General features: G+C 32.3%; 1 protein-coding gene across 4 annotated transcripts in view; it reads right to left on the bottom strand.

Moving 5' to 3' along the window:
* Nucleotides 1-75: 75 nt before the first annotated feature.
* sntg1 (syntrophin, gamma 1) overlaps nucleotides 76-26607 on the bottom strand; it is a 44326-nt gene continuing 17794 nt past the window's right edge. For 3 of the 4 annotated variants that reach the window (XM_052595390.1, XM_052595389.1, XM_052595391.1), the window contains 17 exons: nucleotides 25544-25593; nucleotides 20562-20696; nucleotides 18962-19018; nucleotides 18817-18874; nucleotides 18683-18726; nucleotides 17663-17704; nucleotides 17312-17447; nucleotides 17146-17228; nucleotides 16044-16174; nucleotides 14328-14457; nucleotides 10938-10976; nucleotides 10341-10457; nucleotides 6745-6816; nucleotides 5835-5987; nucleotides 4073-4165; nucleotides 2346-2456; nucleotides 76-2015 (listed from right to left, as the gene is read on the bottom strand). In XM_052595390.1, coding sequence (XP_052451350.1) covers nucleotides 1842-2015; nucleotides 2346-2456; nucleotides 4073-4165; nucleotides 5835-5987; nucleotides 6745-6816; nucleotides 10341-10457; nucleotides 10938-10976; nucleotides 14328-14457; nucleotides 16044-16174; nucleotides 17146-17228; nucleotides 17312-17447; nucleotides 17663-17704; nucleotides 18683-18726; nucleotides 18817-18874; nucleotides 18962-19018; nucleotides 20562-20696; nucleotides 25544-25570 — 1602 coding nt within the window. In that variant the 5' untranslated portion in view covers nucleotides 25571-25593 and the 3' untranslated portion in view covers nucleotides 76-1841. The remainder of the gene's footprint in view (nucleotides 2016-2345; nucleotides 2457-4072; nucleotides 4166-5834; nucleotides 5988-6744; nucleotides 6817-10340; nucleotides 10458-10937; nucleotides 10977-14327; nucleotides 14458-16043; nucleotides 16175-17145; nucleotides 17229-17311; nucleotides 17448-17662; nucleotides 17705-18682; nucleotides 18727-18816; nucleotides 18875-18961; nucleotides 19019-20561; nucleotides 20697-25543; nucleotides 25594-26607) is intronic. The other variant, XM_052595392.1, reaches the window with a different exon arrangement.

Genomic DNA, 26607 nt, shown 5'->3' with positions numbered 1-26607 from the left:
ATATATATATATATATATATATATATATATATATATATATATAATATATTTTTTGTTTTTTGTTTAATAACCTCCTGTTAACCAGCATTAAAATGAAATGTACCGTGTTAATTGCATAAATCTATAGTACAGCAGTTACCTAAAAACATCTAAATAATTGAACTAACAGCCCACACAGTCTAGATGAAACTACCAAAAAAAATAAAGCCAATGTTTTTCTGAATAATGAACAGACACATTCATTTAAATGGCAACATTTTACAATAAGTTTCCATGAGTTAATCTGAATAAACAGTGACAAACAATTCTAAAGCAATCTTAATAAATGTTAATTTCAACATTTACTAATTCATTATTCAAATCAAAGTTAATATTATTTGATGAACCTCAGCTGACATGAACAGTTGTTTTTTTGGTTACACAATTTTAAGGTGTCCTTGTTGCAGTGTAATTATACATTTAATACTGATTCATGTTAATAAACTACATGTACTTGTATGTAATGTATGGTTAGGGTTGGGATGAGGGTTTGGTTTGGGGTTAGTTGCATGTAATTATGCTTTTTTTTCATAGTAAATATAAGGACGCTGTAAAATATATTTTACCTTTTTTTAATATTAACAAAAATTCATAAACGCTGCAACAACTAAATTAAGTTAAAGTTTCAGTTAACATAATATGTGTGTGTACTGTATATATTTATTGTGTATATATAAATACACACATGCATTTGTATATTTCAGAAAAAAGTTTATAGATTTAAATATAGGAATATAAATGTATACATGTAAATAGTTTCAAAATATATACTGTATGTGTGTGTATTTATTTATACATAATAAATATACACAGTACACACACACATATATTATGTACACACAGAAACTTTTATTTTGGATGCGATTAATCGCGATTAATCATTTGACAGCACTAATTTTTAGTAAATAGGGTCTGTTTTCATTTCATGTTGACTTTATCAGGTTAAAAGAGTGACATATTTTGACTGCAAAAATGACTAGTTATACACTAATATATGTATCTTAGATAATGGCCAAAAAAAAAAAAAAAAGATAATCACTTCGTTGATTAGCTTGTCGTTCCCTTGAGAAAGTTAAAATGTGCATCATACAGTCACGTCATACAATTCCAGTTCATCTTCACCTCCGTGATTCATCCTTTAATAAAGTATCAAAATAGGAATATGAAAATAAGTCCCACATTCTCCAGTCTGTTTCTCTAGGCAGTCAGACGGGGCGCCATTTAAATAGTTTTTCAACTGATTTAAAAACTGATGTTCAATTTAAGTGACTTAAAAACATTCTGGACCAAAACAACAGCTTCTGCGCTGCCAAATATTGAATAGCTATCAAACATTCAGAAGTTTGTTTTTGTGTCAGTGTATATTTAAGATGGCTGGTTTTGTTTTTGTTAACTGTTTGAGAAAACGCAGCGCTAGAAGATGATGCACTTTCACAACAGGTCCATTCCAGTCAATAACCAGATTAAATAATGTTCTAAAAGTACACACCAAGAAGTGTTAATATCATTTGAATGCAAACAGATACACCGCAATATCAAAAGGAAAGAGTCCATTTTTCGAATGACCTGGCAACTACAGCTCAAAGATTATCAGCTGGATGAATGATGCTAAAATGTTTTAAATTCATCCAGCGCACGTTCAAATTTGAGTCTGATTCCCGTCTGGAGAATATAGCCAGGTTTTCAATCTCACATACTTGAATTGTTTGTTTTAAAGTGGATGTCCACTCGTTCATCAGTGCTGGTTCCTCTCATCCTACATTCTCAAAGTCTGGAAGGAGAAGATAGGTCGCTGGAGTCTGTCAGCTGGTGTATTTGAGCTTGGAGATCTGTGACGGGGCGGTTAAGGTGGAAGTGGCCGACACCATGGTGGTGTTTCGGCTGCTCACGAACATGGGATCCAGACAAGCCACTTTGGCGGCGAAGAAAGCGTGGATGCAGTGGAGGACCGCGAAGAGGTTGGAAAACTCCAGCTCCTGGAAACATCAGGGAGAAAACATGATCGTGAAGAAAGGTGGAAGCCTCAAGCAGAAATCAAATCAAACTCGGTGCGTGAAAGTGCTTGCGTTTACCTCCTACGGGGAAAATAATCAAACAGGAAATTCATATCATCACGCTTTATTTTTATCTGCTTCCTTCAGCTGTTTCTTTTGCTCTGGCAAGATTCTGATGTTTTTTGGAAAGTGTCTGATATGCTGATGATACGAGTATACCTGCTTCAGGTTTATTGAAATGCTTAAGAGTGAGAAACAGTTTTCTTTTTCAAAGATAGACTTTATAAAACCTATAACAAGAGCAAAACTTACCTTTGCTTCAATAAGTTTTGTGTCTGGATTCTGGAACAGGAACTTGATTTTACTCTTGCCGTCATCTGATGATCCTTTCAGCTGAGAGAATTTATATCTCCACAGCACGGCCTATAATGGAGGTTTAAATATTATGCATATTAATAACTCTATAGATATGAAAAGTGTCTTAAATTAACCAGAGAACTGTGGACATTTACTATTCATATTTAACAAATATTTGCATTGAATAATAATATTTCATACCCATTAAGCTGTTGTTTATTGCAACTCGTTTGACTCCTTTGTTAATGGAATTTCTTAGCTTTTAATTATTTCGCATATTTCAGACAAACAGCACAGGCCATATCTCACACAAAAGCATCAAGTCTTCTCATATTTGTTATTTTATTCCTCATGTTTTTATCTGGCTGTTAATTTGAATTTCTGGAGCAAAAAACAACAACATAATATTAGTAGATAACTGATATCGGATGCTGAAGTTTGGGGTACAGGTTAGGAGAGAAAACAAGCATTCGTGTTCTCTCATGTTCTTCCCAATGGGTTTTTAACAAAGAAATGTTACATTTCTTAGTAAAAAAAGTCAGTTTATTTAGTTATTTATTTTTTGTATTTTTGAAAATGCTCAGCAAGATAAAGATTTGATAAAAGTTACAGTAATATTGTGAAATATCATTAGAATTTAAAATGTGTTTTCAATGTGAATATATAATTTATTTCTGTGATGTAAAGCTGAACTTTCATAAATCATTCTAATATGGTCATTTATTATCATAATCAATGTTGAAAACAGTTGTGCTGCTTAAAAGTTTTTCTTAGTTTAGTTTTACTGTCACATTTGATCAATTTAACGGGTTCTTTTTTTTAATTAAAAAACACAAACAAAATATTTTTTTAAATATCACATTTTCTAATTTAATTCTCTGTTATATGACATTGTCATTAAATAAATTTTTGATGTACAACTTTTTTTTTTTTTTACACACCAAAACCACTTTCGTCACACTTGTAAAGTGTTAATTCTACACGTTGTTTGTATAAAATTAGTACTTTTTTATTACTTTTAAATATTATTACTGTGAATATAGCCAGTGGCAAGTTGGTTATTACAATCAGAGTCACAGTATCTTAAAGGAACACCCCACTTTAAAAAAAATAAAATAAAAATAAAAAAATTGTTTGAATTTTTTTTTTTTTTTTTTTGTGAAAAAATGTTAAAATTTTTGCAACTTTTCATTTTCCTTCGATCTTAGTATAGGATGTGACTACAGAAGAGTCAAGTTTGAAATAGGGAAAATATCAAAACTCTTTGGTCATTTTTGAGCAAGATGCTAACGGTCTAATCAGATTCAATGATCTATGCTAAGCTAAGCTAAAAGTGCTACCTCCAGACCCGGAGATCGGCTGAATGGATTCGAAAACGGTAAAACTCAACTCAAAAAACGTGGTTTGTTCCTTTAATAGAGTAATAATATTATCAAACCCACAGAACACTTTAAACAACTACACTCAAATAAAACAAATGTTTATATACGTTTACATAACATAGAGTTGACAGATGAAGAGTGTCATTAAGAAAGAAGAGGAGCTTCTATAAATATTTGTTGTGATATAAATACAAAGCACGTAGCAAACGAGTAGCTCTAATGAATAAGATTTGAATAAGCTGTGATCATGTATTTTACCTTTACTTCAGTTACATTAAGACTGAAGGATGCATGCTTCACCTTTGTGGCAGCATCGAAGCAGACGAAGCCCATGCTGAAATCGATGGTGAGTCCCATGAGATGACTGTCCATGATGCAAGCGTATGTTTTACACTGAAACGAGAGACACTTGGCATTGTTAATCAGACACAGACATCTCTTCCATCTCTTAAATGTTTAATTAGCACGATAAGTGTCGTACATAATTGTTTTGGGAGAAAAATAAACAGAAGCGATATTTTGGCACGAGGTTTTGCCGCATTAGTTTGGTTTAGTGGGACAACTTGGCAGCGATTTTATTTGTGCAACTCTTGTTTTCCATGAATCTGAAACAGTTGCAGGAAATTGTCCATATATCTTTTTTGCTAGAATATGGAAAATAGATTTGCTTCAATGCAAAAGTGCATGCTGTACTTACATACTGTATAATATTTTAAATAAACATCATACATGAATCTACGGCTATTTCTACAACTATGGCCAATTTTGATCCAGTAAGAACAAAAACTCTGTCAAAAGACATTTTTCACACATCAGTGTTAATTTAATATTGTTGTACCTTCATAATTTTTGTTAATTATTTACATTTTATTTTATTTTTATATTCTCCAATTTCAAGTTTAGTAATTCTGTTGTGTTTTTGTCATTTTTATTCATTTTTTTTAAAATATGTCTATTTAGTTTTTTTTTTATTCCTTTTTTATTTTTGTTATTTTTGTACATCAAGTTAAATTAAATGATAAGGAGAATATAATAAGTATTTGTAACACTCTAATAAGGTTAAATTTGTTAACATTAACAAATTATTTAATAGGACTGTAATGTAAAATGCTACCAAGTTTTTAATTTAATTTAATTTAATTTAATTTAATTTAATTTAATTTAATTTAATTTAATTTAATTTAATTTAATTTAATTTTTCATTTATTTCAAGTAACAATTTTTTATTACATTTTTTCTTGGAAAATAAATGACCTCTTTGTTTTGCTAAGGCTTATTTAACAACTAACATTTTATGTTCCTAAATTAACAATATTTTCATCAAAAGATTTGGACAAAAAAAAGGTAATGACCGACGTTCGTTTCACTATCTGAAATGATTATTTTAGTTTACAAAATTCATATTTGTACTATGGATTTTCAATGTTTTTTTTGTTTTTTTTTTTCATTTCCATTTTTCATAGATTTTACCAACTATATATATATATATATATATATATATATATATATATATATATACATATATATATACACACACACACACACACACACACCTATTTATGTTTGAAAGCTTGCTATTAATAAATAACATCTGAAAAAGTGTAAAACATCTGAAAATGTGACCATATATATATATATAAAAAAAGCAACAGCTGGCTCATAAAAGTGGCTGTAGCTGAAGAAACTCAATTCATCAGGTCCAACAGAGGATTAGATTATATTAATATCTGCAAACAAAGTGTGTTTTCATAATGCGTTTGTGATCAACGTGTTTCCTTCAAGTAGTGAATAACAAGTCGGATTTAATCTCTATTTGGCACATCCTCAATCGCTCCAGGTTTGTGTTGTTCAGATGGAGGCCAACACTGTCTGGCAGGTGCAGTTTTATTCGCCTGGATCTGATCTCAGCTCTGCTGGGTTTGTTGATCATGCCAAGAAGACAAGCGAGACGTAACATCGCCGCTGACAGTCCCTCATGTCATCTCATTTCACTTACAGAGTTTGATTTAGTCTGTCTGAGCAGTTAAACTGGAGCTGGATCGCACTAACTCTGCTTCAGTACCTGTATTCGCTCCACTTCGAAGAAGGTGGCCATCTGAAAGGCTTTCTCCCACAGAAGCAGCTCACACTCCAGCTCCACGCTGAAGAAGATGTCCTCACCCGAGTCCGTCTGAACGCTGAAGCAGTGCTTCCGCTTGTCCACCAGCTCAATGTCCTAAAAGAATGCATTGAATTGAAATAATGTTAAAACACAGATGTATGATTTTATGGATTGGCTCATTATAATATTACCGTTTTTACTGTATTCTTTATTAAATAACGCCTTGGTGAGCACAAGAGACTTCATTAAAACGTTTAAAAATCATGTTTCTAAACTTTTGACAATATATAAAGTGTTAGTTATTTAGTCTAATAATGATTTTATAGTCCATATCTAATCATTAATATTTATTTGTTTATTTCTTTACTGATTTTATTTTCCTAAGTGAAGCATTAGTGCAATATATAAATATTTTATACAAAATATATATTTAATTTTTAATTTTTTTCTGAAATGAAGTGTATGCATATGGGATGTTAAATGCAAATAAAAATAATATTTAGCTAAGAATTACATCTGCCTTTATATGGCAGAAAAATAGCTAAAGTCAAAACACTGTGAATCAGACAAACAATATTTTTTGAGAATGACATAATTATAGTTATAAAACTGTATTAGTGAATACGAAAAGAAGAATATTAAATATACTTTTTTTACACTTTCTTCAGTTTTATATCTACAAATTGCAATTATCAATGGGTTTTAAACTAGAAATTAAATGGGTTTTAAATGAAATGTAATTCTAATCATTACTCAATAAATAAGCACAGAATACATACCTATAGGGGGACACTGATTTATAACCAACTTAATATCGGATAGCATCACAGTATTTATTTGTAAGGCTTGACACAAGTACTTGAGCTCATACCTTCAGGATCTTGAACATGATCTCGTAGTCGGTGAAGCTCTTCTCGGCTCTGGTCCAGTCCCAGGTGGTGACCTAGAGGAGTTTAGACGGCTGTCACAGTCAGTCGTCACAGACAGTGTGTTATTCAGATTAGCTCAGGGTCACTCGCTCTCACTGCGGCCCTCGAGGGATCATTCAAATGCTACATGAAGTAAACAACGTTCTGCTCGTCGACGAAAGAGGGAAAACCCCCTGAGATCCTGTGTACGAGAGCGACTCACGCTGAGCATCTGCAGTAACCTCTGATGCCCAAAGGCCAGTGAAGATGGATCATGACGGAACAGAGACTCAGGAGTGTTTTCTTCAGACCCAAGTGGCTCAGAGCAGAGTTTTAAATGTCAGAATACCAGTCAAGAACTCACTGCTTGAGTAAACGTGCACACACACACACACGCACGCATGCACACACACACACACACGCACGCATGCACGCACACACACACACACACACACAAACATGCATGCACACACGCACACACACACACACACACACACACACAAATCTAAATATCTCCTTGATGCATTGAACAATACATAATAAAAAGGTAATATATGGCGTTTGGAAGTAGTGCATTAACTTAGTTGAGCCAATTGGTTAACTTAGCCATTATTATCATAAATATTTTTATTAATAGGATAATAATAAAACATTATAAAAAATTCTAAAAAGAAATATTTGGATACCTTTTTAATTAATTTAATATATAAATGTAAATGCAATAATAATAGCAATACTAATAATACAATTATTAATAACCCTTTGTACTTTATGAAAAATGAATTAATTGTATAATAATAAATAAAATATTTTGATGAATAAATACTTAAAATATATTTAATGAATTAATGTTATAATAATAATTTATTTTTTTACTTTTTAAACTCGCTTCTATTGTGTATGATTCATCAAAGCATGTGAAAAAATAATTCCAAGAAAAAAATTTATAAAAATTATACAAATAATATAAACATTACAAATAAACAAATTATTTGAATACATTTAATAAGTGAACACAATAATAATAATAATAATAATAATAATAATAACAATAATAATAATAATAATAATAAAATGATACTTTTCTTTGTTTCTGGCCTTACTGTGTGTTACTCCAAAGAAGAAAAAAAAAAGAAGTTTTTAATGATATTACAAAAAAAATACAAAATAAATAAAACAGAAAATATTAATAAATTATGAAAAATAAATAATTATAATAAATTATAATAAAGAAAAAAATGTATAATTATTATTGGATAGTTTTAAATAAATTACTAAATAAATGTAATAAAACAATAAAATGTAACTTTATTCACACGGTACTGTTCTAGTTGTGTATGATTAATCACTGAAGTTATTGCTAAGAAAAATATGATGGTCTCCATAATCGTTCATCAAAATGAAATCTGAAATGACTTTCTTTTTCATAAAGGCCTTTTATTTTTCAACTCCTCCAACCTCATGTGTCACACAGAGACACTTTTCACAATCCACTCACAGTTGCAAAAATCAAGTCATTCTATATTTGGTCTGCTTGAATGTCCTTTGTTACTCAGAAATGTCTCAGATTTTGAAAGTAACAGGTTCTGAACAGCAACAGACATTCAAAACAATATCGTTTCGGGGGGCTTACCAGATTAACCAAAACTTGGCTTTGTTCACCTGAACTGCTTTCATGTCAAAATTTGCTAAAAATAATCCAACTTTCTACGTAGTCCTTCCTGCAAGACAGCATGTCAAGTGTTTACTGGCGCGAGAGGAGAACATCTGAACGAGCTGAAATAACCTGAGAGAGTCTTTGGACAAACTGCTGAGTGTCATAAGTTCTCTCCAATGTAATTTTGCATCTGCGTATGCCATTATAGGTTTCCACATCCAAACTTTTGATCTTCCTCCCACTCCACAATCAAATTACGATTAATGGCAGATTGGATGAAGCTCTTTGATGTCTCGATCTCTTCAAGATAAATTAATTAAGTGGCAACATCTAGAAGCACCAACTACAGCAATTCCTCATTTCATCAGGAGCGTACCATCTGACATGAAACACGGGGGGAGACTGAGAGTTAAAAACCAGCGTTATCAATGCTATCAACCTCAATATTAGGAGAGGTTTACCTTTAATGAGACACTTCCCAGATTATCATTCATGTTTCATTCTAAATCATTTCCTAGAATTATGATGAAGGTGTTTAATTGCTGATGTGTACGGAGATTAGGCTTTATTAAATGGAGGTGTTAGAGCATCAGGTTAGGTGATTTAGCCTGTGGACAGCTGAACGGATTAATGGATTTCATAAAGTCGATAGCAATTGGAGCAAATCATGTGGATGCCAGCTGCTTGGGGGTGAAAATGGGGAATTATTTGAAGGAGTAATTCCAAACCCATACTGTACCATGCAGAGCTATTTTAGTATTATTTACATACCATTAAAATATTTTATGTTTTATATTTTAAATTAGCATTTTTTTTTCTTCAGTTTTCATTATAATTTTAGTTTTTGCAATTTTGTTACATGCTTTTTAATTTTGTGTTTTTTTTCATATTTGTTTTAGCATTATTTGCATAATATTGAAGTATCTTTAAATACTTTAAACTAGCTTTAATTTTTATAATTTCAGTTTTCATAATAATTTTAGTTTTTTTTAATTTTGTTACATGCTTTTGTAATTTTGTGTAGCTTTATTAGAATTATTTGCATACTATTAATACGATTTTATTTTTGTATTTTCAGTTTTCATATTAATTTTAGTTTCTGTAATTGTGTTATATGCTTTTGTAATTTTTATTGTATTTTTTCATATTAATGTTTAAAAATTTTATTTCAGTAATTGAGTGATTTTAATACTTATTTCAATAATTTTGTTTAAATGTATTTATTTAGAAAATATACTTCAACTTCAATTTAATTTTAATAAATTTTATTTAATTTTGTTGCCAAGGCAACATTTATAATTTCTAATTAAAGTTTTTTAAAAGTTCAAAAATGTTTTTAAGTCTAATTCTTTCTAATCTATATATTTTATTCAATTGCATCTTAATTTCAGTTAACAAAATTATTTTTAATAGATATATTTTCATGGAACATCAAAGAAGATTTGTATTATTATTATTATCATAATTTTAAATGTAACATTTTTATTTTATGAATAATTCTAAAAAGTTAACAATGTTCATATTTGCTTCAAATATAACAAAAAACTCCATAACATAATTGATATGACTTGAGAGCTAGATTTGTGTAAAGAAAACACTGAAATTCAGGTCTAAATCTTTTGTTTTACACTAAAAACTGCTTAAAAGTTTTAAACGAGTGAAGAAATATGCATTTTTGGGTCAACTATTTCTTTACCAATTCTTCAGTGCAATGAACTGCACTCAAGAAAAGTTTCAACAAGAGTTTGATGTGCTTTCATAATTGTAGCAGTTTCTTTTTTCAGCCAAAGTTGCCCCAAGTAGAATAAATATTGCGTGTGTATGCTAAATATAAAATCATATAAAAGTCAGCTACTGAAACTGAAAGGCTCCTGATGCAGTAAATCATGCAGAAGAACTCACTGGAGGTGCAGAGAATTTGAAGAGAGACGAACCCCTCAAGGCAAGAAACTTTGGTGTGTACATTCGGTCCTGAACAGAATCTTGTTCCTTCTCATCCACCCAGCCCATAAATATAATCTAAATGACAGAAAGACACAAAAAAAGAAAGTGTCAAATAGGTTATAGAAGGACTAAGATGTTCCAAGTAATTACTCTGCACAGAGTTTCCAGAAAGAAACGCTCTTCTCTATCAACACTTGTTAAAAATTAAGCCTAATTCGGATCTTGATCGTTTAAAATGTCAGCATTGGGAGGTCACAGACTAAAACTGGACGCCGTGACCAAGTATCTGTCAGTCTGTGTGTGTCAAACGGTTTTGAGGAGCACAGCGTCTCGATGCCCTGTGAACTTGACTCTTGGCTTTCTGCAGGGCACATGCGTCACAGCGCATGAAGAATAGCGGCTCTGACAGAAAACATCATTGTAGTGTGCTTCATTCAAGTGTGCTGGACAAGTCTCTCGCTCTATCAGGGCTTTAGCTGGATCTCTGCAGGCTTTCTGTCACTCTTTCAAGGCCCAGTTCACACCTTCTCAACAAGTCTGATTCGGTTCCCTTACCTGTTGGTTTACTGGAAAGTTTCTGTTGATCTTCTTCACCTGCAATAGAACCATAAAGAGACTTTTGAATGTGTTTCTACAAAAAATGCACATTCAAATATATCAAATAATCAAAAAAGGAAATATTTTATAATGAATGTATACACCTAATACATATTTAAAGTTTATGTGTTCACTAAAAGAATTAACATATTTTATATATATATTTTTTTTTTACATTTTATAAAATACTGAAATTTATAAAATAATGTATATATTATTTATTACACTTACACACACACAGAATATAAAATAAAAGTAAATAATATATATATTATTTTCTAAATGTCAGTATTTTATAAAATGTAAAAGAAATATATATATATATTTAAAAATGATGTGTGCACTATAATTAGATTTGTTTTTTAAAATATGCATATATTTTACAAGTATATATTGCATTATGAAATATAAAAATAAAATATAAAAAATGTACTTTTAAATAGATAATTTAAATATTTCTAGATATTATATTTATTAAAAAATACTGACATTTAGAAAATAATGTATATATTATTTTTTTTTATTTCATATATATATTTTTTTTTTATGATGTGTGCACTATAATTAGATTAGTTTTTTTTAAATATGCATATATTTTACAAGTATATATTGCATTATGAAATATAAATATACAACATAAAACAAGTACTTTTAAATAGATAATTGAAATATTTATAGATATTATATTTAATATTCATATACCTTTAAATATATTTTACATTTATGATTAGAATATATATTTAGAATACTTAAAGATAATGTGTGCACTATAATTAAATAAGTTTGTTTAAATAAAACATGTAAAATGTATATTATATTGAATAATAAAATTATTTGTGAAATAAATAGTTAAAATATTTCTATATATTATATTTAATATTTATATACTATTAAATATATTTTAGAGCTATACTGATAATAATATAGATTTAAAGAGGATGTGTGCACTGTAAGTAATAGATTAGTTTTTAAACAATAATATTTGTTTATTAACAGAAAATATTGTTTAAATATGTATTGAAATATAATGTAAATATAAAATATATTTTCTAAATAAACATATTTAAACATTTCTATATATTATACTTAATATGTATATTTTTGCCTTCATATTAACACACATTTATAATATATTATAACGTGATATGTACACTATAAAGCAGGCCCATGACTTTTGGGGGATTTTCTTTTTTTACATTTATTCATTCAGCAGATTTGCTTTTTCCAGAGTGACCTACAAATGAGAAGCATTGTAAGTAATTTACTGTATTTTAAGAATATTCAGTGCAGGAAACACTAACTTAAAGTATAAATGCACTTTAGGGAACAAAAAAAAAATCCACAAAACTGTACGACGTTACAGATACGGTTTCATTATTCCTTTTCAATCAACCTCAGCTTCCTGACACAAAACTGATTTCCTAGACATCTCAATCATATATCCATTCAAAAGGCCAGCGAATAGGGCAATCTGCTTCCCAGATATAAAATAAAGAGCTCTGGTGATCACCGAATGACCTTTAGCGTGTCTCAGCCCAATTATTCAACTAGCAGATAAAAGAACGTCATGCATCTTGTGTGTTTCAGACTAACAGAGGAGCTACTGTTCATCCAGAGCACAGGAGAATCGCTCCTGCTGCGAAGCTTTATTCAAGATTAACATTCTCACTAGCTTCATTACCCACGTAACCCTGGCCAGTAACTGCTGCCTCACAAATGACTCTAATAGCTCCATTTGAATGTGGAATAAGGTCTATTTTCCTTGCAGAAAATGCACTGAAAGCTCATCCAGATGATCCCTTTGCAGGATAATCCAAGGCAAAAGCTACAGTACACTATTACAGTTCACAAGGAGCAAACATACCATCTACCTTGAGAGGATTCTTCCGGGAAATGCTAAACACACTCAAAATAAAACAAGGCTAGATGGAGGATGGAGGATTTTTGTAGGGGTTCGCTCAAAAGCGAATGATCTGGGCCATGAGGCACACGCTGTACTCTATCGGTAATTAAGAGTGAAATCCTTCATTGTGTGGGAAATGCCATTTTAATGCCTTAATCTACTGCATTGAGGGGATTACAACACAAGACCTGCGTGGTGAAAATGAACATTTATGACAAATAATTTACTGTCTTCTCCATCACTGAGCATAAATGTAGTTTATGGCACAAATTGGTTCGGTACACTCTCTCCAGAGACAATAATGCACTATAAATCTGCGAATGTTGCCTTGACACAGTTGCACAGAGTCTGGTCCAAACAAACCACAACACCTGGTGTTTTAGGTTGTATTAATCAGGGAACTCATAGAAAAACAATGGTGGAAAGAGGAAAGGAAATGAGGGGGAACAAAAGCAAGAAATATCATGATTCACGCTGAATATGTCTGATGATGGGCGCTAATCATTAAACCAGGGCTTCAGTGTTCAGTTCAACTTGAATTATACCAGTTAATTTTTATATTGTGCAAAAAGACACAAAATCAAAAGGAAACTAATGGAAATGAAGGAAGACACAATTAAATGTATGAATTAATTTGATAAATGCTAATAATATTTGTATTTTTTATTATTGAAAAGACTAAATAAAGCCAACGGTGGTCTTTACATATAATTTAATAAATGTATATATAAATATACACATGCACTACTGTTAAAAAGTTTGGGGTCAGTAGGATTTTCTTTTTTCCTTTTTTTTTCAAGGATGCATTATATTGATAAATTATCAATTCTATTCATCAAAGAATCCTGAAAAAAAGAAAACGTATCACTATTTCCACAAACATTTTAATCAGAACAACTTTTTACCACATTAATAATGAAAAGAAATGTTTCTTGAACAGTAAATCAGCATATTAGAATGATTTCTGAAGGATCATGTGACACTGAAGACTGGAGGAATGATGCTGAAAATACAGCGGAGCATCAAATAAATTAATAATATTTAAAAAAATATTCAAATATAAAATAATTCTTTGAAATAGTAATAATATTTCACATTATTGCGTTTTTTACTGTACATTTTATTAAATAAATGCAGCATTGGTGACCATAAGAGACTTCTTTCAAAAACGTTCAAAAATCTTACCGACCAAAACTTGTTTTATGTTTTAGGTTCTTCAAAATCTGAAACTTTTCATTTTTTCCAGGTTGAAAGGAAATGAATCTCACAGTTGAGTGTGATTTCAGATTTTTGGACCCCTCTAAACATTGCATATTCACATTATAAGACACAGAGGTTACATCTCATTAGTACTTACAATCTAAGCCATTAGCGTTTGTGTAAGAATTGACTTTGGTTGTTAAATTGCCACAGTTAAACCATGCTGAAACTGCATTGGTACTCACGTTGTGCTTGGTGAGGGCAGAAATGTTTGAAGCTATTGCTTGCAGCCATTCGGTGCATTCATCAGTACTGGGGCACTGAATTACCCCGCTGCACACCCCATCCACAGCAATAACTTGAAAGGCATTTTGCCTGGAGAAATTAAAAATATGCACACTCAGGAGACATTCCACAAAATGCAAAAAGTAGCTAACTAAGGTCTAATTCTCCTTTTTCAACTCACTTTAATTCGAAGCAATTTAAAAAACAGATTGATTTGATTCAATCCAATTTAAGAGTTTTCAATTACGTTCCACAAAAGGTCTCATTTCAAATAGCTTAACCTCATCAAAGTATGCATTTGGTATTAAAGGTCTAATGTGGTTCATTCGGGAATGGCTGTGAATTAACCTCTTGAGACCCTGTGGCCTCATATGAGGACATTATATTTTTGTGAATTTCTCTGAGTCTGTTCATGCCACAGTTTTAGATCTGGATGTCCTGTACAGAGCACATTCAGGGCTTTTCAGAGATACCAAATGATTGGATGTTTCACATGACCACTCCCTCTCCTTGGTCATCAAAATGTCTGAAATTAATTTAGTGACACTCTTATAGAAATATGATAATATTTCTATAATATATTGTAGTTATCATTTAAATCTGTCTAATTTTTAAATTCTGTGTCATAAATCAACATCTCAGAAATATGTTATGGGGTTTCAAATCAAAATATGACTTTCTGTTACTAAACAGGACATTGATTTCATACATGTCCTCAGATGAGGACACCGGGACTAAACGCATGCTTATGACGCATTTTTGGAGACATAACAAATGAATAGAGAAAGAAATTATATTTCAATATTCTATGAAATATTATATATTATTATGAAAATCTTGACAATTATTACTCACATTATTACACTTCTTTTTTCATTACATGTTGCCCCAAAAACACATTTATATGCAAATTAGATTTAGTTTATAGATACATTGTATATAATTAGAAAACCCATTAATGGTAATTTTACACACATTTTGCAGAAAGAAAAATGTTATACTGAATTATTCTGTTATACCATAGTTGAGAATCATCTTTATACAAAGTTTGGTAAAAAAAAAAAAAAAAAAATCTTGAACATTAAAAATTTATTGGTGATTTTAAAAAATCTATTGTTTTTGCCTATGCATTTTCATTCATGTCTTTTCATTTTTTTTTAGAAATTGAGTCCCGATGTCCTCTGCCGAGGACATAACATAACTTTATAAATGAAATGCATGAATGCAGAGCACAAGCCTGCACTGGGAAATCCTGTGTGCGATGCATGACATGCAATGTGCATCTGTGCTTGCAAAGTGAATGAAACTGCTTTGCAGCATTTCACATCATGATAGACCCACTGTCCTCACATGAGGACATCTTTTTTCTGGGAAAACTACTTCCTGTACAAAAACAAATTTTAGGTATTATACTTATTAGGTCCTACATATCCCAAATAGCAAGAAAAATTATAAAATGCACAGCAGGCAATCTCTCGGGTTTCAGGAGGTTAATATAACCCCTAAAATACTAATCAAGGAAAATCCTGTGTGACTAGAATACAAACAGAATTACTAGATGAAAGCAAGAGCAAAATACATCATATTAGGCAAAGCAACTCTACAAACAACTGTAAGTGCTTTCAAAGCCAAAGACAAAACAGAGACATTTATTGTGTGGTTCCTGTTCAGCTCACCTGCAAATGTCAGAACCTGGGACGTACTGGGACAGACGTGCATGCAAGAGAGGTATGAGACGAAGATCCATCCATCTCTTCTCCCAGCGCAACCCCGGAGACATCGGCCAAGATGAGCAAGACAATGTGTCCTGCCACATACATAGAGATTAGAGATTAAGATGAGAGATAGATGGACGTACAGACAGACAGAAAGAGAGACCAACAGACCGACTATCCATCAGACAGACTGACCAACACACAGACAGACAGACAGATCGTCAGACAGACAGACAGACGAGATCGACAGACAAACAGACAGACAGACAGACAGACAGATAGATTGACAGACAGACAGATAGACAGACAGATCGACAGACAGATAGACGGATAGATTGACAGACAGACAGATAGACAGACAGATCGACAAACAGACAGACAAACAGACAGACAGACAGATCGACAGACAGACATACAGACAGACAGACAGATAGATTGACAGACAGACAGATCGACAGACAGACAGATAGATTGACAGACAGACAGATCGACTCTCCATCAGACAGACTGACCAACACAAAGACAGACAGACAGACAGACAGACAGACAAACAGACAGATAGATTGACAGACAGACAGATCGACAGACAAACAGACAGACAGATCGACAGACAGACAGATAGATTGACAGACAGACAGATAGATTGACAGACAGACAGATCGACTGTCCATCAGACAGACTGACCAACACACAGACAGACAGATCGACAGACAGACAGACTTTCAGATAGACCGTCAGACAGACAGATAGATTGACACACAGACACACAGACAGACAGACAGACAGACACACAGACAGACAGACAGACAGATCGTCAGACAGACAGACAGACGAGATTGACAGACAAACAGATAGACAGACAGACAGACAGACACACAGACAGACAGACAGACAGATCGTCAGACAGACAGACAGACGAGATTGACAGACAAACAGATAGACAGACAGATAGACAGACAGATCGACAGACAGACAGACAGACAGATCGACAGATAGACAGATAGATCGTCAGACAGACAGATAGACAGACAGATAGATAGATAGATTCTTGTCTGATGTTTACTGTGTTGTTGGGATGGTAGTTCAGATGTAGGCCGCTGTCACACAGTGGAGACGATGTTCCACTGCTCTGGTCACTTGGTATACCTAAAGAAATAAAATAAACGGATAAGTTATTTCATTATAAATTTCAATTTAAGAGACTTTGACACTTTAGGTTCTATATTAACCGGTGAATATAGCGTGTCCAATCCCAGACGTACATAAGCAGTCCTCACACAGCGGCAGCTTCAGAAATGCAGGCGTCCTCTTCAGGAAAGACACGGTCAGAGTCACTTCCTCACCTGCATTTCGCAGAACCTGCACCTGAGAGCAATAAATATGCTTGCTTATTCATTTATTAGAATAGATGTGTCAACCGTTTTGTTGCAATTAGTCAAGCTTTTAAAGGGTGAGTCAAAATTACTGACACACTTCTGTTAAAAGACTGACGACAGGGATAAATGTTATAAACCTGTTCATTGCTTTGTAAAAGCAGCACTGATTGAATTGAAATATTATCCAGAAAAGATGAAACATACCACTTCTTCATGACGATAACTCCTCACGTTAATGCCGTTTATCTAATGACAACATTAGTAAAAGAATACAAATTAGTAAAAGTGTAATAAGAGGGAGTTATGAATAGATCCTGATATACAGTACTGTTCAAAAGTTGGGCTCAGCAAGCCTCTGATGTTCACCAAGGCTGCATTTATTTCAAAAATACAGTAAAAATAGCAACATTATGAAATATTATTAAATTTTTTTTACAAAGTTTTCTATTTGAATATATTTTAGAATGTAATTTATTCCTGTGATTGAACGCTGAACTTTCATTAGTGTCACATTATCCTTCAAAAATCATTCTAATATGCTTCTGATAAATGCATTCTAATATTTCTTATTATCAGTGTTGAGAACAGTTGCGCCGCTTCATATTTTTGTGCAAATGTTGATACGTTATTCTTTCAGGAATAGAAAGTTCAATAGAACTGTATTTATTTGTAACCTTTTGTAACATTAAAAATGTTTTGCTTTATCTTTTGATCAAATTGTTGCTAAATAAACTTCTTCTTTTTTTATTGCAGACCATAAACATTTGAACAGTAATCTATAAATGTTTTAATAATAAAAAATCACTAGTTGTAAGTGCATTCAACAAAGATCCGAATCAGATCAGAATTGGAGCACGGATTAATTTTGAATTTAATAACATATTGAATAACAGATTAATATTTAATATTAATATTAAGGAAAGTCGATATGTTAAATAAAGCTGACAATCAATGCAAGCATATTTTGAAGTATTCCCACATCTAAAACACGCCCTTTGTGAAAAATACACAGATAATTCCGATTGAACATATAATTGGAATATACAGACAGAATATGAATATGCTCCAAAATAACAACTCAAATTTCCATCAAAAGAAAGACGCTCCCTAAACATCTGCTGGCTGGAACTGAGTGAATTACATTAAGACACCGTTGGAGTTTTAAAGCGTCCCTAACAATGAAATGATCTTGTACTTATGACCCATTTATGTATCTAAGCATACCTGGAGAATTCCATCTCCAATAAACAGAAGTCCGGAAAGCTCAGCTGCAAACGAAAGAAAAAAAACAAAAGTAATAAACCAATAAACAACTTATTTCTGAGCAGGAGAGAAGAGAGAGTAAGTAAACAGCCTACCCTTCTGTTCTTTTGATATTTTAGATATAACAACAGGGATCTTGTGTTCGGCACCACCCTATGAAAAAATGATAAAACAAAGACTTTCAAAGTCTTGCGAGAAATGTGAGAACTGAGTGAAAGCTGCGAGAAACTGCGCCATCACCTTGATGCTCAACCCAAACCCTCCGATTGTCTGCCGACGGATCGTTACTGTTCTTTCCTGTTAAGGAATCAAAGGGAACTCGTCACTTTCATGCCATACAGGGTCTGTGTGTTGAGGAAGACAGGTAGTTTACTTTTCATTTCAATTTGGTTTATGAAACTGAGAAGGTCCTTAATTAATTTTAATTGCCTCCTTTTCATGTAGATTTCCCAGGGGGAAACGGCACCATGCCAACAATGCCAGTAACTTAATTAAAGGGCAGTAAATACAACATGATCTGTCTGTTTAAACCAGTGCTAAAGCTGCTGAATGCTATAAGGACAATGATAGATGCAACACAATGGTCAGAATATTCCAGTGAAATACACACTCGGCAGTTACAATGACGCTGAATCAAAGAGGCACAGGTTAACTGGATTAAATATGAAATCAATCAAAGCAAATTCCTACATGTGTGATGATGACACATTCCAGAGCTGAATAATGACTCAGTCGCAAGAAAGGCAGCTCTGTTCTTTTCTTGCGGCAAGATATTTTGAGGTAACGCCTCAGGCGACGTATTTATATCCTGAGCTGCACAATAATATTCCAAGTCCAATAAAACTCACAGATGTAATTAACAAAGTCCTCTGAAAGTAAGCAATAATGTATGTGTACAAAATTATGAATCCATCAATATTGAATCTATCAAAATTCTACATAAAAAGACAATCAAAAAAAAAAATGAAGAGACAACATAAAAATTTCTCTGGATTTACTAGGTATGGGTTTGAGTAAAATTATAATATTTGTTTTATTCAATAGAGGTGAGATAACATTTCCTCCAAATTTCAAATAAAAATATTGTAATTTAGAGCTTTTTGTTTGTTTTGCAGTAAATCGCAATTGGTAAAAATAACAAATGTTTATTATTTGTTGTGATTGAAAATCAGTGTCAATCCACCAAATATTTTACAGACAAAATACAAAAAACTAAAATCTGTCTGTCTATTTATGTATAAAATTCTACATAAAATCTAATATATATATATATATAAACAGATTATTATAATTATTTTACTGATGTTTTTTCATTGCATTCCAATTCATCTCAATCCAACTGCAGTTGGGTTATTTTGATTAGGTAAACAATTACTAAAATACAGCTAACTAACACAATAAAACACAATTAAGACATGATAACATAATAAAAACCATGATTTTTAAAAATGGAGTTAACTGTTTTTGTAAAAAAAACTCTTAATACATATTATTATTATTATTTATTACTTTTAATAATATGCATGAATGTTAAAAGGTTCAATTTTGATGTGACATTTACTTAATAAAATGTGCCTATTTATGTCTTCATACTCTAAAAACTGCCTGAACTGAACTGTAGTCAGGTGATTTAGCCATTGTAAATGATATTTTTGACCTTACTGTCATCACATTAGGAACATGTTGAGGGAAACTGACTAAACACTTTCTTCCAGTGTAGACGATGCAGTCCCTGACATGTCCAAAACAACAGAATGTGCTGAACAGCTGTTTCACCTCATAGCTTCATATTGTCCAGGACCGGATCAATCCGGCTTATAATGAGAACTGCTGAACTCACGCTCGAGTAGAACGGTTCTCCAGACACACAGATGACGTCTTGCTCTTGAATGGTGAGAAGATCTTTGGCCAGGTGCAGACGGATATTGAAAGGCTCCTCGCTACCATCTTGAAGCAAATAAATCCCGGTCTTTGTCTGAAACAGCCAGAGTCACACAAACATCTGTAATCCTCACTCGACAACAAGAAGTTAATTAGCCGTGAAACTGATTGCGTGATAAACAGCGAGGGCTTGTGTTTGCAGAGTCATGTTTGCCTGGCAGAGACACAACTGAACATTCAAAGTCACTGCAGAATATCAGGGAGAAAAATTATTGCTAGACCATCTGGACTTGCTTATTCATTTGTGGAAGATGTTTTGCCGCTCCTCTCATCCAAGTGGCTTCATCAGTTATCTGATAGTGGATTAAACATCTTCACACCACACAGTGTCATAATGACTGATGAAGCTTTTTGAATATGTGACAAAATGTCTCCAACAAATGGATAATGAAGTCCAGATGCTCATCTTGACAGAATGCCTGTCAGAGGTTTTAATGTGGCTTATTGGCTCCATATTAATTCAGTATTTACCACAAGGCCTTTACTTCAGTAGATAAATGTTTGAGAAAAATGACATGAGAATCATGTAGCTATAAGGCACTGCGATGCGAGCACTTGAACTGCCTGGCAAGATGTAATTTTGAGCAATGAAACGTTCTTGCCCTACAGTAATCATTTAAAGTACAGCAGACGGCGAACTTAAATGGCTCTGCTTTAACAGTTCTTAAATAACACTTCATTAATGGGAGTTTCTTCAAGTATTGCCACTTTCAGCCCTCATCTCTCTTAATGTGTCCAATTTAGTGATTTATGTCCAACAGTGTATATACTATTCATTCAAGAGATTCATTATTTGAAAGTTAGGAACATTTCCACAACACGATGTATTGTGTTTTTATACATTTCCAGCAATATTGGCATAATTAAATGCCCTATGTCTCATTCAGGGTTATTATATCCTATTAAAATCACATTTATTTCATACCAAGTATAGTCCAAATCTGTTAACATATTTACTGACAAATCACTCGAGACTTATTGATATAAAAATTACAATTCGACTTGTATTTTTACAATTTGTACAGAATGCACATTTCATAATATTAAGCTTAAAATGTTTTAATATCAATATTGATGAGAACTGTATGATCTTTGAATAATATCGGTCTTTAAATGTAAGATATTTAAAGTGAACCTGAAGAATACTTGCAGTAGTTCCACTTTAGCACAATCAAATATACTTCAGCATATATTTAGTTGGACTTCAGCACAATTAAAGTGCATTAAGCACAAAATTCATTTCAATTTAGCAGACTTTAAAGTATACCAGTTTAATATACCAAAAGTACAATTGCAGGGTAAGTACATAATGTATTTGTATTATATAATTAGCATGAAATAAATGTACATCAATTATATTTTAGTATTTGTATATTTGTTACTAAAATATAAAATAAAACATAAAATGAAATAAAATATAAAAGCCTTTTATTTCAGCTAATTTGAGTTACTTCACTTTCATTTAGTTTAACTTGATGTACTAAAATAACTAAAACTAAACAAATAAAAACTTCGTAAATAGAATAAAAAGACAAAAACGTAAAAAAAATTAACTAAAATGAAAACTGAAAACATAATAAAAATCGATTCAAAATATGAATAAAAACTATAATAATATCTCATACTAAAATAACACTGGTCTTCTTTAAATCCTTAATACATCACACACAAGTAAAGATACTGTCACGCTTTCTGCGTGATTGAAAAAATTAAAGCTTGATATATTATATATATTGATATATTCAGCAAGTGATATCTATATGTAGCTTGATGTTTCTTTTGTTTTCTTCACACATCATGCTTCACACTGCAAACTTGTTAGCTTTAATAAAAATTAACCCAAGGGAACTAAAAGTAAAGAAACACCAACAAACTAACTATTTTGTGTGATGCAATAATCATCATTTGAAAATGATGTGAAATCCATCTCACTTTACATATATTATTTTCAACATCATTAAAGGCATGTAAACATATTAAGCCTTCACAAAATTATCTAATCATCATAAATTCGGCAAAAACCTGCAGTGAAAAAAAGATTGCATCCCTAGATAATTTATTTACAAAAATTTGCCAATACATATTTCATAATTTCACATTGTTATATTTTTGCTAACATCATTACTATTTAATTAAAGCTTTTTCCGCTTTGAAATGATGCATAGAACTGACTCTGTGTATATTTTGGCCTTTCCGCTTGTCAGCACAGTGAAAAACGAGATAAAATCAATTCCTCAGGGCCCGGTTGTGTTGTAAGACTCGCTCCTGTGATGACCAAATTGGTTGGTAAGCAGTCGCTCATAAAATAGGAAAGAGGCCTGGGTTTTCTGTTGAGTCTGGCATCTGCATCATTGCGCTTTCTTGCAAAGTCAGTCAAATACTTTATACCAGAATGAAATTTATTCCATAACTTCAGTTGCTAGGACACATGCTTGATTCTGTTGCCATAGCAGCCAAGTGTCAGCCATTTTTAGGGTACCCTTGAGATTTTCAGTCAAAACATGTTCAGACATAGACCACGCCATTCCAGAAGTGAAATAACTGTAGTTAGTCCAGGAGGACTGCATTAATTCACACAATTAAGACGAAGCACAGCTAATATGAATATCATATTGATGCTTCAGCAAAGTTAAAACACCCACAGGCTCTGAAAAAAAAGTGAAAAAAAAGTTTAAAAAAAAAAAAGCTTTTTTTTTCTGACCACGACGTGTTGAATCTTGCCTTGCACGTCACGTTTAAAAAGCATAGCAGTGTGTGTAAATAAACAGAAATGCTTCTGTCTATACACAAGACTTATCCTCCTCTGAGCGCTCATTAATCTTCCACACATAATAAGCGTTTCTGAGCCCAAACGCTATTAAATGTGTGCTCTCTGCATATATAGTAGCCTTGTATCCCATCCCAAACTGCATTAATATAATGCAGGGCACATCGAATGTCTTGAATTTTAATGAATTGAGAAAAACATCCAGATTAGTGGACGATTGATATTTCTCAGTATCCGATATAGACGCTGATATATAGCATATAAAGTACAATCAGCCGGTTATTATTTCAAAACAAATCCTGACAGGGTGATCAAGACATCTAAATGAATAAATTTGAGTCAATATTGTTTACTAATCTTGCATTGATATGATATTAAAGTGTTCGCTAAGAAGAAAATACGGTTGCACTTTATTTTACAGTACATGTACTAACATGTACTTATAGTGTACTTACAGTGTATTTACCTAAGAAAGTTCTGGTAATACAAGGTAACTACATGGGGTAGGGTTAGGTTTAGGGGTAGGTTCAGGGTTAGTACCTAGTTATTACATAGTTATTGAAATTACTATAATAAGTACATAGTATGTACATGAGGAACAGGACTGTAAAATAAAGTGCTACCGAAAATACTGCATTGGATTGTGCAAAACAATCAGCGTAGAAACAACAAACATTGCTACAGTAATATTACAGTCATTTTAATAATCAAGTCTTCTGTGGTCATTTTCACTGTAATCCATAACTGAGATGTGAGATTTCATTCTAGCTGCGTTTCTAGAAATGAGAGCGCAAGTTTGGGGACTTGAGAGTGTTGATTTTTTTCCTCAGGGTTTACCAAGCGAGAAACTTATGACATTTTTTTTTTTACTTCAAACTATTGCTTCCAGCTAAAATAAAAGTCCTTGGTAATATTGCTTTCTCCAGTGAAAACGTTGTCTGAATCTGGAGAGAAATATGCACAGGTCAAGCACTTTTCGAAACAAATATGTGGGTGGATTTTGAGGTTTTGATGGACTTTTTCACTGGAGGAAGGGTCATTATGGATTATGGACTGGCAGTTTAGCCAGAAGTTAAAAATATCTTAATGATGGATTAGTTGCTTACAAACACGCAGCTTTCACTTCACAAGACATTAATTGATGGACTGGAGTCATGTGGATTAATGTGCTGTGTTTATCAGCTGACTCTCATTCTGACGGCACCCATTCACTGCAGAGGATCCATTTGTGAACAAGTGATGTAATGCTGCAATTTTCCAAATCTGATAAAAAAAAACGAACTCATCTACATCATGTGAATGTACATTTTCAACAAATTTTCATGTTTGGGACAAATTTTCATTCTTTTAATAGTCATACTAATTCATACAAACAGATTAATTTAAAATGAGTTTGTAATTGCTTATTATACAGTGCATTATACAACGAATGAGATATTTCTTTCACTTAAATTATTAATATTAACAATAATAATAACAAACAAATGAACATCATTACATCAATTTATCATTCCTGTTACCCAGAAAAGCAACTAATATACAACTTTCGGCAAGGAAATATCTGACCACCGGACCACTGACCAATAGCCGTGTAATAATATATATATATATATAAAAATAAAATATGTAAAAAAAAAAATCTCAAAATTGTCAAATATTGATTATTTAGTCAATCATTAATCCATACCATTACACTTTTGAATTATTTATAGATAGATTTTTTTGTGCCATATGGCTTTTTACTTTCTATAGTAGATTGTAATCCTCTTTATAATCCTTACATTAAGTCCTTATTGCCATCAGAAAGTGAAAAGTATTACAGAGAATGGAACTGTAAATCTATTGTCTATTAAATAAATGTTTCCTAGTCCGCAGACAGGGGAATTAAAACAATCGGTTTTGACCTAACATCTTTGTTTCCCAGTGGAAAGTCAACAAATCTATTTATTTGATCGATGTGCTCCTGCCTCTCTCCACGACTGCAGCGAGCATTTATCTGGATAGAGTTTTGTTCAGCAAATAACACTGCAATTGATCTGTTACAGGTTGTATGGGAACACTACTTGATCTACTTGATCTAAAATAAGAAAATGTTTCAACAGCAGCATACTTACCTCTTCATTTGAAGTCTTGAAATCCATGTGCTAAGGTCAGAGAAACAGCCCTTAGAGAGGAAAAACATGAAAAAGAAAACCATTCATCATGTAATTAAAACACGTTGCATTAGCAAAAGCTAAATGTTATAGACCTGCAATGATAAATGGTGTTTGCAATGAAAGTTGCATGTGTTGCAAAGCAAAGACAAATTCATTATAGATTAATGAAAATGCATTCGAAATTAATCATTGCTTAGTTAGAAATACACAACTTTGCCTTGCATGAAAGCGCACTTGGCTGTGCAGAAATTGAATCAAAACTCTTCACAGCAAATTTGTTTTTGACAAATAACAACAGCATCTGGACATGCAAAGCCAAAGAGGAAGACGCGCTTTGATATTCGGTGTAAAAACTCCTAAAAGTGTTACATTCTTATTTTGCTAACATGTGGATGGCAGAAGAGATTAACCAACCGGAAAGCAATAACCACTTCTGAAAACGAATGCAAATGTGGCATTTCAAGTTGCTCCGAGGCCTACTAAATAATTCAGTGAGAGTTATTGTTAAACAATATATCAGCCTGTTTGGGATGGTCTCTGAACATGTACTGCAATTTCTGGATTGCTGTACACGGTCTGCTTGAACGCTTCATTGTGCAATAAGAATATGGCATTCAAACCAACCCTAATGTTTGGGGCTGGTGTTAATGTTATTAAACCAACAAGTGATAATAATATCTTTGTTATTAAGATGTAAGATGAATGCCAAACCACAGTGAAGCATCATTAGCATAATTATTGAATCATGATAATGATCCTATGATGGACACAGATGGACAAATCTTGCAAAAACATATCTAAATCACATTTTTATCACAAAAAAACACTATATATTTTTTTTTATTTGGGATGAAATATGACTCAGACATGCTGTTTGAGAGATTCACCCAGCAACACATTTTTCTGGTACACAATGATACTTATTTGTAGAGGATGAATAAATGACTGGAGGCATATTTCCTGCTGTGTTATTCTAGTGCTGCTTTACAAACATCTAAATAATTCCTATTGTGAATCGTATC

Source organism: Carassius gibelio, chromosome B24 (genome assembly GCF_023724105.1).
Source record: "Carassius gibelio isolate Cgi1373 ecotype wild population from Czech Republic chromosome B24, carGib1.2-hapl.c, whole genome shotgun sequence".
Classification (NCBI taxonomy): domain Eukaryota; kingdom Metazoa; phylum Chordata; class Actinopteri; order Cypriniformes; family Cyprinidae; genus Carassius; species Carassius gibelio.
This window is presented reverse-complemented; position numbering and strand designations above follow the sequence as displayed.